Here is a 19534-nt window from a genome sequence, read left to right as displayed (position 1 = left end):
CATGTTTGAATTTGCAGGCAATTATTTGTAATTTTATAGTCTGTGCTTTTGCTCCTGTAACCTCACTATCAGGAACTTCCGGTTTCAGTTCTGTCAAACGATCAAATCAGTTAATCGAGCAAAACTTGCTGATTTCATTTTACTATATCTCAAAACAGTCCACAATCATCTCTTTCTCTCGTGCCCTTCAAGGTACGATACATCATGCTTATGTCTCCGTGAAACTGAAACTGGATATGAACATGTCATTCATTTTACTTGTGCACCCAAGAAATTATGCCGCTTTTCTGGACAAAATTTTGTGTTTGGCATCAACACGTAACATACAGTCGAATAAAAGTCAATAAATGTCAAGGTCGGTCAACAGGTCCAGACTGCCCCCTTAAAGTGCCCCTACAGACTAAATCTCGTGTCCTCAGAATCCTACCAAAGTTATGTTACTGAAATCTTCTTGTCTCACTTTACAATCCTGCAAAATATTTTGGCTCTACGTGACACAGAAGCTAGAGAAAATTAATTTTTATTTTTGAGAACTGTGACGTCATGTTAGGCTCCGACAGAGCGCCCGGCTGTCATCCGGCAATGTTGTTGCCCTTCGCGTCTTCCGGGGGTTCACGTTTTGCACTCCGTTAGCGGAGCCCCGCGTGATATATCATACGACCGGTCCGACCTTGGAGAAAACACAAAGGAGGGAGAGTTTTCCCCCTCTCCCATTTTCCCCTCTTTGGATGACTTCTCCACCACATGACCCTCCCCAGACGCCGGCGTCGTTGCTAGGATACGAGTACCCTCTCCAGAACATGACATCATTGCAATTTGTGGGCTTATGATTACGTCACCCGCTCCTTGCCTCATCGAAACTTGTGGAGGCTCAGCAGATCTTCAAAAATTGACAGAAATGCACTGCGTTCGTAAACAGGATTGAAATTTTGCGTATAGAATCCTTGAGGTACCTTCTTTTCATGGACTAAATAAAATAAACGCTGTTTTCCCAAGTCCGGAGTGGCACTTTAAAGAAACCAAAATGCACCATGAGTCTGATGAAAACAGGGTCGGTTACCGGAAACAAAGATAGGAATAGAAACTAAAATATTTTCATTACCTTTGCCGGAAATGGAAACAAAATTCAAGCCTGGAAATGTTAACGGAAACTGAATTCACGTAACGTAATTCCCCTACCTTTCCTCTTAATATGCATATACAGGGTGTCCCAAAAAGCGTGTCACTGAATTATAATAAAAAAATTACGCCACCTAGAATCATGCGGTCAACGGCATTTGTTCTTAGTAGGTTTTTGCCACCACCAGGTTTTTGAACGTCATGTAACGTTAGTTTAATTATGCAAATATTTGCGGACTGAACTCAGAAATTTGCCAAGTAAAGGTCACTTTTTCACCCCACCAATGTGAAGAGCGTGCCGAATTTACTCAGATTCATGATAATTGAGTGTGATATTCAGGAGCTATCCCATCGGAAAAAATAGCCGAACATGATGCTCTTCGGAGCACCCGAGCATAACACGCGACGACTTTTTGAGCGCAATCGCAGCCAGTCCAATGAAACGAGGTCGCAAACCCAGCCCACAAAGTGATAGTAAAAAAAGTGACAGTTCCTGGAACTGGGAGAGGGGAGGCATGATCCCAGTGGAAGCCGGATGTGATAAGCAATGCCTGTGTTATCTCTTTCTACGATGCCGGTGTGGGCTGGGTTCCCAACCTCCTTTCGTCGGGCTGACAACGATTGCGTTGAAAATGTAATTGCGCGCTATCTTCTGCCGTAGAGCAAGATGTTCGGCTATCTTTCCGATGGAATAGCTCCTCAATATCCCTGTCAATTATCATTAATTTGAGTAAATTTGGCACGCTCTTCACATTGATGGGGTAAAAAAGTGACATTTACTTGGCAAATCTCAGAGTTCAGTTCGCAAAAGTTTACATAACTAAGCTTACGTTACATGACACTCACATCAGGAGGTGGCAAAAACCTAGTAAGAACAAATGCCGTTGACCGCATGATTCTAGGTGGTGTAGTTTTTTATTATAATTCAATGACACATTTTCTGGGACACCCTGTATAATGATATCTTTAATTCCTTCATACTTAGAATAAGCGTGGAGTGGAACCACCTTCTATCGTCTTTGTTTTGTATGAATGCTGACATGTTCCATAGAATTACAACTAACCACCACTCCCCTCTGTAGTTCTTTGCCTTGTGGGTAGTAATAAAGCAATAAAGAAATATGCATATATCAGTATTCTCTCATTCACATCACGTCAGTTATCAGATTGATTTAATGGCAAAATACATGTAGACAATGCGAATGATTTATGCAGAGAGGTTCAAGCGGGGAGGTCACAAGCTTCTCAGGATACTAAAGTAAACCGATCCAATCCATCCGGACGCAACGAAACCGCAACTCCGTCAGCGCACAACTAACTGTTGGCTGTGCTAGAGTTTGTACCGAAGTTGTGTCAAGTTGGTGCCTGAGTCAGTGCAGAGTACGAGTGGTTGGCGAAGACCACATACATTTTTTGTGTTTTCCTACTTCAAGTATGACATAGAAAGTACGGTTTGTTACTGGAAACGTTAAGTATCCAAATTCTGCAGGAAACGAAAATAGAAACGGAAATGAAAAGATTTTTGTTACCTTTACCGGAAACCGAAACCGAAACTAAAACCACTACTGAAAATAGTCTGGAAACGGAAACGGAAACGGAAACAAAAATATTATTTTCGGTAACCAACCCTGGTTGAGACCAGCTTGGTTTCCTTTCTTGATTATATTGCTCCGTACTTACATAATCAGGGTCAAATTGATAGCACTTACTTTGACTGTGCCAAGGGTTTTGACTTACTTAATCATTCTCATCTCAACTTATGCTTAATGCTTATGTTTATGTTTATGCTAAATAAATAATTATACTTATGCTAAATGCTATGCTAATAAATACTTATGCTTATGCTAAATGCTATGGTATGTGCCCCCAATTTTGTCAATGGTTATCAAGCTACTTTGATGGGAGGATGAACAATGTGAAGGTTGGCAATGCCTTTTCAGTAAACTATGTGGCACAAGAGAGAAACTGATGTTCTGAGGCTGGAACAACATAGAAGGGACACATACGATTCGAGAAGGTTCGATCCCTACAGCTGGCTAACCTTTTCAGTGACTTCATCTTTCATCTTTCATCACTATGTGGCACATTCAGGTGTGCCTCAGGGTTTCACTTTGGGGCCGTTGTTATTTAACATCTCTCTAAATTATATAGATCTAGTGAAGTCTGGAAGGCATCTCAAATTCACAGATGACCTGCAACTTTTTCTTCCTGTACCCAACACGTTGGACTGTTTATCGCTCCAGGCAAATGTACAGGGTGTCCCAGAAAACGTGCCATTGAATTATAATAAAAAAACTACACTACCTAGAGTCATGCGGTCAATGGCATTTGTTCTTACTGGGTTTTTGCCACCTCCTCGTGCGAATGTCGTGTAACGTAAATTTAATTATGTAAATTTTTGCGAGCTTAAGTCGTAAATTTGCCTAGTAAAGGTCACTTTTTTACCCCACCAATGTGAAGAGCGTGTCTAATTTAGTCAAATTAATGATAATTGACAGGGATATCCAGAAGCTATCCCATCGGAAAAAATAGCCGAACATCATGCTCTACGGAGGTCGCACAGAATAGCGCACGATGAATTTTTCAGCGCAATCTTTGTCAGTCCGACGAAAAGAGGTTGGAAACCCAGCCCTCCCCGACATCGCAGAAAGAGATAAAACAGGCACGGCTTATCACGTCCGACTTTCGCTGGGATAATGCTTTCCCTCTCCCAATTTTAGGAAATGTTACTTTTTCTACTATCACTCTGTGGGCTGGCTTCGGAACCTCCTTTCGTCGCACTGCGAGCGATTGCGCTCAAAAAGTCTTCGCACGCTATGGTCCGGTGCTCCGAAAAGCATGATATTCGGCTATTTTTTCCGATGGGATAGCTCGTGAGTATCACTGTGAATTATCACGGATCTGAGTGAATTCGGCACGCTCTTCATATTGGTGGGGTAAAAAAGTGACCTTTACTTGGCAAATTTCCAAGTTCAGTTCGCAAATATTTACATGATTAAACTTGGAGTACATGACATTCACATTAGGAGGTGGCAAAAACCTAATAACCCCAACAACACAGAAACGTCCTGTGATCGTCCCCAGGATATCAACCCCGGACGACGATGACATCCTCAGGAAGTTATCAACTGGTCCTCCCAGTGCTACCTCCGTGTTAAAGTGGGACTCCCGGTCATATCACCTGCACATCCTCAGGGTGTCAACCTGGAACACTCGCAGGACCTTGTGAGGACGACTTCACCTGCACCCACCTGTACCTTATTTTTCTGCGTATAATTTATACGACACCAGACACAGTCCTGATAACTTCTCTTTTTCCATACATCTCGTTTAACTTCCGCAATACAATCTCGCTGTTTGTTTCTAGTACAATTCATAACGGACAACGAGCGCAGCGGTTTAAAGAGAAAGCAGAGAGAAATATAAAAGACGCAAAAAAACTCTTGTCAGGGGCACGAAGTCCGAGAAACCCACTCCGAAAGGTACTAGAATTCTCTTCCGAAGCCAAAACAGACACGGTTTATTGCTTATAACGCGATACTCCGTACATTCGAGAGTCCTGCTCGTCTGTGACACAAAATGAAGGGTGAGCTATCCATGTTTCTTTCGATTACGCAAAGAAAGAATACTCAAAGTGAGGAATTGATTGAAGTATTAGGTCCACATCAATGCAAAGGCTACGTTTCTTACTCCTTTTGGTTTGAGACGTTCAGGTAGGAGCTTTGAAAGTCAAAAGCAGTGGGACAGAATCGCGCGTTTCTCTCCATTCCACGAGTAATGCGCTCCATTTATCAGGGACAGTCATCCTTTTTAGATGCAGGGAATTTTACCCTGGACCACCCTTTATTTCAGAAAAATGTCAATCAGGTCCCAGGATTGGCCCAAAAAGAAAACAAATGTGTTTAGAAAGTCTGAACAGGTAAACTAAACAAAGTAATATTTCTCGTCCCGCTAGCTACCCACAGGTACGGGCACAGGACGTACCTGAATGACTCTTCACGGACAATCCGAGAGTGTTATCCTCAGGACGTCCTGATGATAACCTCGAAGGACGAGGACACGATGACACTGTGGGGACGTCCTGAGGACCGCGTGTGTTCTTTGGGAAGAACAAATGCTGTTGACCGCATGATTCTAGGTGGCGTAGTTTTTTTATTATAATTCAATGACACGTTTTCTGGGACACCCTGTATATGCCATAGTCACGTGGTGTCTTCATAATGGCATAGCTTTGAATACGAGCAAGACTAAAGTAATGTTGTTTAGCAACAAAGTTAACAGTGTTGTGTTCACCTATAAACTGCATGACAGAGTTATGCAGGGTGGCCGCTGTAAAAGATCTCGGCATATGGGTAGACCATCGCCTTGCATTTTGGGTGCACATCGACTTATTGTTAAGAAAGCCAATCAGATCCTTGGACTTATCTGTAAGGCGACAAAGGACTTGGTGCTCAGAACTGCATGGACGCTCTTTTTAGATCCCTTCTCTCCTTTTACCTGCTTTAGTATTCAGATAAATTACATGGAATTGCATTGGGCAAACTAATGCCGCACGTTTGGATTCTGCTCTCAAGCGTTATCTGAACATCTGTGCACGAACGTTTCCATCTGAAAATGTGCAACGTGTGTCCATGACCTTCTTGTGTAACCAAAGATTGGGTTGTGATTTCTTTTTTTTCTATAAATGTATTCATAACACTGTAGACCCGAAAACTGAACTTGACCTTTCGAGTTTTCATACATCATCTCATACTGTCTGGCACACCCCTGTTTTATGTAAATGACGGTCACCGTCCCGACGAATACAAATGTATTTTTGATTTTTTCTAATGACATCGACTTGTTTTACCCTTGCATTCGCTATTTTAGACAGGAGGTGCTCTGTAACCTCAACTTATGACGTAGAACGCAGGTGTACTACTGTGTAGCCTTTGGCCATTTGTAGACACCTTCTAAATAAAGTATTATTATTAGTAGCTAACAAAAGCACTTGAAGTCATTAGATATTTTTGCATTTTTACCAGGATTCTTTTACAGGTTTCTTCTGACAAATATAAATAAATACAGGGTGTCCAGGCTAACGTGCACCGGGAGCTAAAAAAAAACATGGTGTGTCATAAGCGAATGAAAACTGCAGAATATTGTGAGGAGTCACGTGTTCTAATTGCCCGTATTTTTTTCATGGTGGCTGATTAATTAGGTGCAATTAATTATCTAATTTTTAATTGTTCATCTTAGGGCCGAGATGTGAATTGTAAAGTTGTAGAGCGTGTCGACAAAAGCCCACCACAATTGTTTCCTACAGCGTACACCGTGCGTGGAGTTTTTTTCCTGGTAAAAGAATGCGCATGAAATCCGAAAGCGTACCATGTGACACGATGCGAGTACACCTACATGCGGGGCTCAATTTCAGAGCTCTCAGGCATACAGGAGAACAACCATAGCCGTTATCTACTGAGAAGCGACCTTCAGGTCACCTGAAGGTCTCTTCTCGGCAGATAACGGATGTAGTTCTTGTGAAATGGGTTGTGAAATGTGAATGGTATTTTTTCGAGTCCGCCGGCATCTCGGTTCTTCCACTTTGTCCCGTTTACCCAAAGTGCACAAAACCGGTTGTTCCAATTATCCGAAGATTTTTATCATTGCTTTATAGGAAATCAACCAAAGGTCAGGGGCACCGGAACATGAGGTGCAGGGGGAGCGACGGCTCCTCCTCATTTACAAATGAGGTAGTATGGCTCCCCCAGTCAAAGGGCACTGACACAGGGTGACAAGTTGTGCGAATTTTTGTTTAAACCTCTTTTTTGCGAGTTAAGTTATAGAAGAGTTATTGAACCAGGCACTGGTTCAGTTGGCCATGACAGCTTCGGGATCCCCAAATTTGTTGCTTCCAGATGTTTTGTCAGACGTGTTAGAGGGACAGTCCAACGGTGCACCCTCCGGGTAGTTCTCAACCCCCTACGGCGAGACCAGGCATGGCATTTTTGGGTCGTTCGGACCGTTTACGGTAACCCGATGCCATACGTTTTGTGATGATGATGATGATGATGATGTTTATGGTAGCATTCTTTTTCGCTCCCCCAGTGGAAAAATTGTTCCAGTGCCACTGCCAAAGGTTACCCTTTTGTTCTGTTTATCCATAATTTCCGTGTAACCAAGCTTCGTTTAGTGGAAGTCCACTCTAGTAGCAGCACAACTGGGTGCATGCACTAGTCGCTCTTGTTTCCTTGATCATAGGGCACATGTTAGGGACAAAATAAATGCTGTTTTGCAGCACTTATGTCAGGTTGGTTACAAAGATCTTCATCTTACAGACAGTGTGATCCCTGGAAGTAAACCGACAGTGATGTCATGGCAGTGAAAGCACTTACTATAAAATTCAATCAAACAATTGGCTACGAAATTACCTGCAGACTGACTATAAGAATCATAAGCACATATGTGACAATGTTTGTTTGGCTTTAGTTTGGGCCCAGGTTTGGTTTTCGCCACTTTAAGGAATAAGGTGGAAAGGGTGGATTGAAAGCCGTCCAGTGTCACCAACAGAGTACAAGGACTCGAAGCTGTAGACATATATACTGGTAGCGAATAAAAGATTGTAAGACAATTCATTCACTAAGCATAATGTCCAAAGTAACAATGTTGTGGACATGTTCGAATCATAAACAGCATGACAGCGCAGATGTATTTTATCATTAATTTGGTTCATCAATTATGTATTTTATCATTAATTTGGTTCATCAATGTGAATTAGAGCACTGCACGGGCACGGGCCCCCGACCCGGCCCGGGCCCGACCCGGCCCGCGGGCCGGGCTGGGCTTGTTATTGGCTGTGTGCTCCGGACCGGGCCGAGCCCGGGCCGACAAAATACGCCAGCACCGCGGGCCGGGCCGGGCCCGGGCCGTTAAAATACGCCACCACCTCGGGCCGGGCCGGGCCCGGGCCGACAAATATGTTCCCGAGAGTCAGGCCCGGCCGGGCCACGCAGCTAATTCCACACATTGGAGATGCATTAGTTCATATCATCATGCGCTTGCGTCATTCCTGTGCATATTTTGCAAAGACAAGCAAAGGGTACTGCATTATGCATATGATTCGACCCTCTAGAACATTCTCCAAGCCACTTTACATTGCTCCTCACATATTTCACAATCACTTTGGCAAAGCTTGGTGAGAGGGATAGGGACTGGGAGAAGCAGTTTGTCGACAGCATGCTCTATCTCCGCAAAATCTTGACAGTGTAACGATAACGCCCCGTGCGTTCTGGATTTAATTTGGTCTCGTGCGGTTACGGTGTTAAACCGCCATCACTTGTATGTTTGTCTTCTCTCCTTATAAATTTACTTATAAATTTGTTTGATAATCGCCAGAAACGCGTACGTCGCGGCTGGAAATACTAGGCCGGGATCTACTCGCCGGGTCACCGGGCCGGGCCGGGCCGGGCCGGGCTCTATTTGCTTAGACGCCGGGCCGGGCCGGGCTCTAGCCACTGGGTCACCGGGCCGGGCCGGGCCGCATAAAAATATGAAGGTCCGGGCCCGGGTCGGGCCGGGCCATTTTTCGATGCGCCCGGGCCGGGTCGGGCCCGAAAAAGTCGGCCCGTGCAGTGCTCTAATGTGAATTCCCAAAGCAAAGTATCCAAGTGGCAATGCCATTCTCACATAAAACAGAGCATCTCCTCAATGACATTGAGACAAACTGGATCGAATTGAATATTGAGTGTGCTTTGTTGGATAGATGGATGGGTAAACCGCGATTCAGATAGATTGTATCTTAAGTGGTGTACCACCACCAGCAGCTGCAACGGCGCCCTGCTTGCATTTCCTGCAAAGCCCATGTATTTCCTCGCTGGGTTTTTGCTCTAGTATCTTTCTTACATCTCATGGAAATGCATAGAAACAGAAATGTGTTGTGTACAATATGTACACACGGGCACCATGTAACTTTTCAGCCATTTTCTTAAGCCAACTTTTACTTATTTCCGAACTGGTACGCAAGTTCTACTGCTCTTCCCAAACGCAAACCCACTGCAAATGTTAAGAGGGAAGAAATATTTCAGTATTTATGCTTACCATCTGCTAAAAAGCAAAAAAGGCAGAAGAAAGTAAGGAAGTAAAAAGGGAAATGAAACAAGGCAAAAACATGTAGCCTACCCTCAGGTGGGGCTGGAAATGGAATGTCCTTTGGTGGAGTGCGTGACACTAGGATGAGTGGAAAATCAATGAAAATATGAAATAAACAGACCATAGTAGAAGCACTTAGTGACAAAATAGGCATTTCTTCATACATCAAACAAAATTTGTTGTCTCTTTTTTCACCAAATCACATGTTTTAGCCATTTAAATCTTGCTGTCTTTCTTATTCATGGAAGCATTACCTGCATGTGGTTTATACTTATTTTTGTGCACTCCTGGAATTTAGGAATTTGAGCACAGTCCACTTTTTCAAAGAAAATGAGAGCTGTTAAATTAGAATTTTAGTGAAATTGGCATGCTTCATATTTTAAGTCTCTGACTGTATAATTTTAAGAGCTACGTGACCTGAGGCTAAGACATTTTAGATGGAAAGATTTTCCATATCTATCCAATTCCTATGGAATGCCTATTTTGAGAAGTTGCATTTTTTAGTGAAAAAATGATATGAAGACTAAATAAGTTACAACAAATATTCAACGACACACAAAAAGAGGGTAATACCACAACACATACACACACACAGAAACACTACTCAACAATGAGATGCACTCTGCATGCCAATGAAATCTGTATGCAAATTAGAGCATAACACCAAATTAAATATCTGTTCAGTGAAGAGAAGATCACTCTGTTTTGTTTTGGTCATTGCTCAACTGATTGGGTTTCATTACTGCCTTGGATAGGTTCAAGACAAAACACTATGCTAGTAGATCATCCATTTGCTGGGTAGATCAGGATTATGCACCAAAGCAAAATAGTCAGAAAATAGCCAAAAATAGCCAAAAATACATGCGAAGTCGCCTTTTATCTCACCAATTACTATTGCTCAAATGATATATCCACAACTAATTTTAAAATTAATATACCAATAGAAAGACCACCCAAATTTAGCATTGGGGTGATTCCATGTAAGATCAGGAAGCTGGTCCGGATGTGGTCTTGGATTTTGCTTGAAGAACTATATGTTGTTGGCCAATATGTCTAGGTGACGAAGCCCTTTATTTTAAGTCTCTATGTCCATTCATTGCCGAGAGAAAAAAAATTAAGCATGAAGTCAGGTGGAATTCGCTTTTATCGCACTTTTCGTTTTTTCGAAGTTTGACCACTGTTGGCAGAGACACGACTGTAGGAAGAAACCTTTGTGATTTCTTTTTCTTGTTGTCCACATAGAGGACAGTGGACAGAAGTGTGGAAAAAAGCTATATGAAATCCCACCTGTATGTCGTGAAATGTGCTTTCTGGCAATATAATTTCGATATTTCTAGGTGCAGTGTGTCACACACTGTAGCTGTGCCAAAATGAAAAAAAGAAAAAAAAGGAAAGGAGGTCATACATTTGAGCCAATTTCTAAAAAGACACATCATTTATCGCTTTGATATTTTTTCGGTGGCTGTCTAAAGGCATGCGGTTGCAGAATATGCAAAAGTATGTTGCATTATTTGCGTGGCATCAGCGTTACAGGGCTCCAAAGTGAGCCTTCAGGCCATATTGCGCATGTGGCGGGTATAACCCCTCTGACGTTTCACCACATAACAGAGGCTCATGCACGTTTGAACAGAGGTTCCATGCAGGTTCGTAATCCAATATACTAAGCAGAAGTAGGTAAGGTTGTTACTGCTGATACTATAACATCATAAACACAGTGGCCATGGGAACTCATTACCCCTTCCCAGGTGCAGAGTGCCACGCTGTTGAGATATCGGTGTGGCAAGGCTCGGGAACTTGTGAATGGTCTACAGTTACCAGGTTCCATGATGTCATTGCAAGCTAGGGTGTTATTTGTAAGCATTGTGTTCTCTGGGTGGTTGCACCACGCATAGTCTATATACCAGTGAGGAATGCTTTCATCTTCTCTCGTACTGCGCACATTAAAGAAAGCCATCTAAAAGATTTTGTGTTCCAAACGTGTTGTGAAAGCATGTATTTTAACTTGATGATTAACACACAAATTTTCACTGTATGCGATATTTTTCATAGAAAAAAACACGCTCTAACATTGGCGCGCGCGTTCCCGCTCGACTCGCTCTGCAGGGTCAAATGAGGAGGAGGAAAAAACGTCATTGGTGATGCCATTACGGTTCAAAGGGGCAACTGTGCTTCTATCGAGGACAGTGCTGACCGGTTTCCTTTTCTTTTTTTTTTCTTTTTCGTTGCATTCACCCTGTCGAGTGGTGAATAACGGAGGACTTCGAAGTGCCTGCGGAATATCGACACGTGTTGCCACTTTCAGAGTGGAAAATTGGGACTCTGCAGAGATGCAGAATGATGAGCTGTACGGCATATGGTGATATGCCTTACATATCGGCGGGCGCAAACTTAACCGGTGTTGTCGGTCACCATGTGGTAACAAAACAAAAGGTGTCGGGACAGCTCGGATGAAATCAAACAACTGGCGTGCTTCGTGTCATGCATGTTTGTAGCCTGCCTCGGCTAATTCTCATTGTTTAGGTCAATGATTCGTAAGTTGACCATAAATTGTGGTGGTTTTATGACATCGCTTGGCTCTGTTGGTCTTTGCAACAGTCAATGCATGGTCCACAGTTGATATGTATGACCTACTTTCCGATTTTTTTCATTTTTACAAAGGTTGCAGTGTGCGACACACTGCACCTACAAATATCAAACATCTATCGCGGGAACGCACATTTCACGACAAAGTGATATATTGCTCAACAGAAACTTTTCAGCAAACGCTACGCAGAACGGACCTGAATACAACAGTAAAGTGAACAACCGGCCAAGTTTGCCCTTTGTTTTACATAATGATGGAGTTTCATAGAGCATTTTTGTACATCTCTGTCCACTATGTTGACAACAAGAAACTTCACGCTTACTTTTTTTCTCGGCAACGAATGGACACGGACTCTAAACAAATGGTTTCATCACCTAGAGATGTCGGCAACAACAAATAACTCTTCAAGCTAACTCTGTGACCACGTCTGGACCAGCCTGCCTGATCTTCTGGGGAATCACCCATCGAAGAAAGTCAGGACGATTAATTCTGTCCAGTCACAATCACAAAAAATCTTGTTTCACTGGCCTCACCTTGTTTATCAAGAACATTTAGGAAGAACACCCTACACAAAACAAAACTGCACCTGCTCATATCGCATAGTGTGTTTATCCTTTTCTTGTAAGCTTGGATACAGGAGGTGGATATAGGTAAATCGTGGTTTTGGTTTCGCGCCAGTTTGTTGAAAACAAGTCTGGCCAGTTCAAAAATTTCTATTAAGCTTTAAGCCTTGCTCACTTTACTACTAAACTTTAAGGCTCAGACGGTCGCTGTAGGTGCAATGACAACTGTTTAAAACGGCACAAAAATTAACCAACACATAATGCTGTTATCCTATTGAAAGTGTAGTAGCATGCAATATAGACTATGCAGCATGTCATGTTGCTTCTGTTAGACAAGAGCACTTACACTCTCTTGCAGGATGAAATATTTCGTTGTAGTCTTGTATATCCTTGATGTCAGCGTCTCCCCGTTCTCCTTCGACAATATATGCTGTCTCATCTTCGAGTGGCTTCATTTTCATTGCACTGAACAAACATTTAATAAAAGTTACCTGACCGATACAAGCAATGAAATATCAGTTCATTGACCACTTCTCCCTGAGTCACACAATATGCATAAGTGTGGCAATCTGACTTCACATTATGCAATGAAGGCTGCAGGTTGTCACCCTGAAGTACTGCTTGCGACATACTTGTTTGATATCTCCAGCCCCCGTAAAAGCGGGTTACCGAACCAAGTTGCTGTGCTACCGTCGCCTTCGCCTCACTTCCGTTCCCCTGGTGGCGGCGGTGCTCCGCAGCGCCACCAGACGGGAGAGATGGCGATCCGATAACCGCGCGTCGTCTGCTAGCTCCAAATGCGTCAACGGGGCAGCGCTTTCCTCGGAATGTTGAGTGCAATGGGAATTGTAACCTGTTTCCTTTTGTTCCTGTTTACTGTTTTTGAAACATAAGTACACCGGGATTAGGCCACATTTGAGCAGTTCCTGCGGTCGTCAGGACTTTTTGTGAAAGGTGTCACAGTAATGCAAAGGACCACGGCTGCTCCGTGAAACTGGCACAAGCGAGGGATTACCTCATTTTATTTACTGGTGTTATGTGAAGCAAGCAAGCCTCGCTTGCTGGCTAGGATTAAAAAAAGAAATAATAAATTTATACAAAATGAGGCAAAGAAACGCTGTAGAACACGGGACCTCAGTAACGCGTTGGTGCCCCTCCACTCTCAATCACAGCGCTCATTCGCCTGGGCAGGGAAGCGTAGAGGGCGGAAGAACACCTTAGGAACAATCGAGAAAGTGTTGATAATCTTATCAACACTTTTTCGATTGTTCCCGATGTGTTATCCCTGAGGTGTTCTGACCATTCATTGGTCCACGCATCCACACTCCGCATTCCGAAGAAAGCGCTGCCCCGTCGACGCATTTGGAGCTAGCAGACGATGCGCGGTTATCGGATCGCCATCTCTCCCGTCTGGTGGCGCTGCGCAGCCCCGCCGCCACCAGGGGAACGGAAGTGAGGCGAAGGCGACGGTAGCACAGCAACTTGGTTCGGTAACCCGCTTTTACGGGGGCTGGAGATATCAAACAAGTATGTCGCAAGCAGTACTTTGTAGGTGCATGAAGATGACAACATAATGAAAAATCTGAATATAGAACATGGCACCCAAGAGCACATGCAGCTGTTATCTTTCATGGTTTAAAAGAAAAGAAAAATATTAAAGCATATGGAACATTACAAAGTGTGTATATAAAATTTAATCTGAAAGCGAAGATATTCCACTAATATTACAAAATTCAAATACTGAGAGCCCAAGGCAAGCAGTAATAAAGCCAGTGTGCACTAAAAAAAAAAAAAAAAAGCACCCCTGTAACCTTTGTAGTGAGATATTCCAAAGGACTCCAATATGCTCGGAATTGATGCACAGTTTGCATAACTTTTACAGAAAGAAAACAAAGCGGGAGCTACCAGGATATAGGTAAGTAGAAGAGAGTTGCTTACTGTAAATCTCTGCTATCTTTGTCATTTCTGGAAAAGCTCCTTCTTGTATTTGAACTATAAGAAAAGAGAAAAACACAATGTGACATTTCTCCAAACCTAAACACAGTTTTTACAAGGTAATTCATCCTTTTGCAGATTAATTATCACACTGACTGAATTCTCACAGATAGAATGACAACATATTTAGCTAAAACTAAAACTGATACAGTCATGCCACGTCGCCAAGCAGTCATCCAGGGGCGGAGTTATCGTGCAGCTCAAGTTTCGAATAAAAAGGAGATGCCTTCGCAGCCTTTTTCTGCAAGGCCAATAGAGGCCCGATTCACAGTGGCAGTGATGGCAGCAGTATTATTTGGCAGGACTTCCTCACACAACAACAATTTCGTCCGGTCAGCTTTTTACCATACAAAGAACTTAAAGCAGCATGAACGGCAGCTCAGACACACATTTTTTTTACCACATGACATGAACATACTATGTTCCCAAATTGTCACACAAAATATTTCCTTTGGAAGCGACCATTTCCTGAGAAAATTAGTTCTAGGGTGCCTCCACTACCTTCTGGCGTGTTGTGACGTGGGGTCAGCTGAGCACTGGCCGCTGAGAACCATCTGCTAGCAAGATGACTGGTCAACTGCTCTGCTTTGGACGCAGGATGGCCGAAAGAAGGAAAAAGAAGACTCGCGTGGCTAACGTTACTTCATAGACTGGCAACCAAGGGAAGAAGCTTTTCTGGCCCACAAGATTGAAACCTGTCTTGCGTACCAGGATTATGCACTGCACACATAACTTTTTGTGCGAATATGTATCCCAGGGGTTGTAATTCCAATCTTTACTCTTCCTGACATATTTTTTTAGCCCTTCCATGCTCCTTTAACCTACTGTTGTAGTGCGATGGTTCAGCACATGCCACTCGCCATTCTGCTGACACAATCTGTGTTATAGCCATCGAAGATGACGAAGTGCGCATCGAGCGCGTGGGGATTTGGCGCGTGGTTGCGAGCCAATAAACGATTTTTGCATGTGGTTGTTAACCGGACTGGTCGCTTGTCTTGTTCGCTCCTGCTAGGACTAAAACATGGTGTCAGAAAGTTCTAGAACATAACCACGCTTCCACAACGATGTCTCTCCCCGACGGCGACACACAAGAGCGTTCGACGTTTACGGCATCCTTGGCTACATTCAATGTAACGCCACCAGAACCTTTCACGTTCAAGACGCCGAATGACTGGCCCACTTGGAGGAAACGCTTTCTACGTTTCCGTGCTGCCTCTGGCCTCAACGACAAGGCTGAGTTAAGCCAAGTAGATGCACTGATCTACATTATGGGTGAGCAAGCGGAGGACATATACGCCACGCTGAAGCTTAGTCCCGAAGACGCACGCAAGTTCGACAAGGTGCTAGAAGCCCGATATGCTAGCAGCGACTTGTACGGATCTTTTGTCTTCTTCATAGACATTTTAACGATCTTCACTGCCGCCTCGGCAAGTCCATTGCTTTGCGGATAGCCTGGGCTGGATGTAACATGTCGAAAGCCATACTCCGTTGAAAATCGGGCGAAAGGGGAGCTGCTGCTCTGCGAAAACTGCGGACCGTTGTCGCTTATCACAACTTCGGGGATTCCATGTCGTGCAAATATGGATTTGCAGTGATTCACGATGGCTTCGCTGGACAATGAATGTAGCCGGACTAGCTCTGGGTACCGCGAGTAATAGTCAACTACAACGGACTTCCCAGACAGGCCCTGGCAGAAAATAGCTATGGACTTGTTCCATTGCCAGGGATCGTGGTGGCTCATTGTAGTTGACTTACTCGCGGTACCCAGAGCTAGTCCGGCTACATTCATTGTCCAGCGAAGCCATCGTGAATCACTGCAAATCCATATTTGCACGACATGGAATCCCCGAAGTTGTGATAAGCGACAACGGTCCGCAGTTTTTGCAGAGCAGCAGCTCCCCTTTCGCCCGATTTTCAACGGAGTATGGCTTTCGACATGTTACATCCAGCCCAGGCTATCCGCAAAGCAATGGACTTGCCGAGGCGGCAGTGAAGATCGTTAAAATGTCTATGAAGAAGACAAAAGATCCGTACAAGTCGCTGCTAGCATATCGGGCTTCACCCTTGAAAAATGGCTATAGCCCAGCGGAACTTCTAATGGGACGACGGTTGCGCACGAACGTACCTGTCGCGCAGTTACAGTTTGTACCGTACACCCCTGACTACAAGAAAGTGGCAGCCTTCGAAACTAAAAACAAGAGGGACGAAGAGAGGCACTACAATAGGAGACACGGGGTGCGGGAGCTACCTCCACTTGGAGTCGGCACAGATGTTTGGGTAATAGATCTGCAACGGAAAGGCGTTGTCCAGGGACAGACTCCGCAACCCAGGTCCTATTCAGTCTCCACAGAGCAGGGAGAAGTCAGAAGGAACAGGACGCATCTAGTTCCTCTCCCAGGCCAACCAGAGCCCAGTACATCGACAGCGAGCGCTCCGCAAAGCAGCCACCTCGAAACGGACACTTCAACCGACGTACCGACAGACCAACAGTGCACCGACACGACCCACTGGCACACAAAAAGAGGGCGTTGCGTCATCCCTCCAAAAAAGTATCAAGGTTGATCTTTATCTGACTTTGACTTTGACTTTGACTTGACTTGACTTTATCTGCAAAAGGAGGGGGATGTGTTATAGCCATCGAAGATGACGAAGTGCGCATCGAGCGCGTGGGGATTTGGCGCGTGGTTGCGAGCCAATAAACGATTTTTGCATGTGGTTGTTAACCGGACTGGTCGCTTGTCTTGTTCGCTCCTGCTAGGACTAAAACACAATCCATGACTCTGCTGATGCATACAGAGACAATGTTGGAGAAATTGCGTACACTGCAGAAGTGGCGAATATTGACATTGGGATACTCTGAATTGTTGTCAATATCATAAGCTGCCTCCACATCCGGCACGTCAACTACGGCAACGCCTCCCTCACCTGACACTGAGGATGACATACACCGTGTTTACTCCAATAATGATCCGTGGTCACATAACTGTTGCATCCCCAAAGTTGTGATACCGAAAAGCTGGTACTTTTTTCTCTGTACCTGATGCCCATGGAACTTGATACCCATTTACCCCACCTTTTCCATGGAAATTCACTGGACTTCATAAAGTGAACCTGTATCTATTGTATGACACCAAAAAACAAACTTACCCAATTCGAAAAGGATTTCCTTGTGGCAGGGCTTGATTATCTTGTGGTAGGGAGTTTGTGCTTGGTGTATTTCCAAATGGCTGGACCCGTTTTAGGTCAACCACATATACAGACACGTTTGTTACAGAAAATGTTCCAGCAATCTGTAAGAAGAAATTTATAATTTTCAGCTATATGCGTACAACCTGAAATGGACTAAAAGGAAGAATTATAGGTTTACAACTATGAAGCACGAAAAAGCCCCAAAATGGAGCATGCAAAAACTCCAATAGACAGCATGTGAAACATGTGTAGCCATCTGCAGCCCACTGTTTAAGTGAGACTCCAGGAATCGTGGGAGGTATGTTTTTTATAGATATTGTGTTTTGAGTGCTTCAGAGCTTGTTTGTTCAGGTTTTATAGGCTAGTGTTTTGGTTAATTGCATTTTCATGAGGTGCAATTTTATATGAGATATTACAGGTTTCATTTATTCCTTTCACACACCATCAATTCCACACATTCAATATTGCTGCTATATGTCACACAACATCACTGGCAGTCATCACCGTTGCTCTAGAAAAAGTGAATGCAACTGTACTTTTGCTGAGCTGCTTTCATATGATTTTCAACATTGCAAAACTGTGAATGCCAATTTGTTCTTTTCAAACTTTACGTTTCTTCTCTCTTCGAGTGGTTGTTTTTGTGCACTTTGCAAGTGTGAAGAAACCAGAGTCAGCCATTTTCTAGTCAAACTCACAATACCATAACTTTCAATAGAAAAGATTTTAAAAGGCACATGATAACATAGCTTCCATAGTGCTCAGCATGACTTTATGCTGGCTTTTGGGATTTTTGCAAGTCTCTCCTCTGGGGGTGCTATATTCAAGATAAGTACTTGCACTGCTCCTGAATGAGCTGTATGAAGATGAAACACACAAGCTCTACAACTTTCAAAAAGTCTGACCTCAATAAAAAAAAAGTGCACAATAGAATTGGACTGGCATCTCTGAACACAATGAACTGGGTACTGATGTTTCTTCAAGGCTTACTAGCCTCACTTAGCCTAAGGACCCTTTGGTAGTGTCCCAACTTGCTATACATTGAAAGGGCCATTGCAAAGGGCATTCTTCACAATTAGGACTTGATTCCTGCAGCTCAAATACTGCTAATTCAAAACATTTATCAGTATCCATGTGGTTTCAAATCAGTGATCCTACTATGAGCCCTGCCAAGCGCACAAACAGTAATGCAATGTAAAAGAAGGAAATCGTGCGGAAGCCAGACAGTGGCGGGACTCAACACACACTTTTTTATTACTTTTCAAGTGTGTGTGTGTGTTGTGTTTGTCTATTTGTGTGCAAGCCTCGGCTCGGTTACTTTTCATCATGTACACCATATGCCACTTGCCTCATGAATATGTATGAATGTGTCAGTGTTTGGGGAAAAAACGTAAGCTCAGAAAGGATACAAAGAGGATGGATGCATGTCCTACAGTATTCGTAGTTGCGACTACGGTCCATTGAAGTCAGTATGGTAGTGAGCCGCAGGAGAGTCGGTGAGGAAAGGAAATATTGTACACGTCTATTTACATGAGCAGGTACAGAGCGGGAATGAAGGTGATGGGCAGTGGTGCTCATGGCTTAAAAGCCCTTCACCAAAGAGTCATCCTTGACACAGGGCCACCTCTTGTTCTTTGCCGGAACAGCAGGTGTGGTTCTCACAGGCAGCAAAATCCACTCTCTTTCAGCAGGAGCAGGCAGTCAAAAGTGGTTCTCAGACAGCCAAAGTCCCTTCGCATCCTCAATGGGTAGATTATGGCCTCAACAGGCCTCAATCTCGCCAGATTACGCTGTAGTGCTTCCCTGGGATCTCTTTTATGCACTGGCTTAACCAATGGTGTGTCGTCCGGAACAGTGCCCAGTCATAACACCATCCAAACGGGGCCCTTGACAAGGCAGTGGAGAGTCATGCCAGCATGGTGTAATGGTTAGTGCCCTTCTGCAGTAATCAAGAAGTGTGTGT

General features: G+C 43.9%; 1 protein-coding gene across 5 annotated transcripts in view; it reads right to left on the bottom strand.

Moving 5' to 3' along the window:
• LOC135378090 (katanin p80 WD40 repeat-containing subunit B1-like) overlaps window positions 1-19534 on the bottom strand; it is a 105295-nt gene that overhangs the window by 30264 nt on the left and 55497 nt on the right. For 4 of the 5 annotated variants that reach the window (XM_064610954.1, XM_064610956.1, XM_064610957.1 and 1 more), the window contains 4 exons: window positions 17533-17675; window positions 14329-14382; window positions 12737-12855; window positions 9274-9321 (listed from right to left, as the gene is read on the bottom strand). In XM_064610954.1, coding sequence (XP_064467024.1) covers window positions 9274-9321; window positions 12737-12855; window positions 14329-14382; window positions 17533-17675 — 364 coding nt within the window. The remainder of the gene's footprint in view (window positions 1-9273; window positions 9322-12736; window positions 12856-14328; window positions 14383-17532; window positions 17676-19534) is intronic. The other variant, XM_064610955.1, reaches the window with a different exon arrangement.

Source organism: Ornithodoros turicata, chromosome 1 (genome assembly GCF_037126465.1).
Source record: "Ornithodoros turicata isolate Travis chromosome 1, ASM3712646v1, whole genome shotgun sequence".
NCBI classification, from domain to species: domain Eukaryota; kingdom Metazoa; phylum Arthropoda; class Arachnida; order Ixodida; family Argasidae; genus Ornithodoros; species Ornithodoros turicata.
Note: the sequence above shows the minus strand (reverse complement) of the source record. Positions and strands in the feature narration are given on the sequence as shown.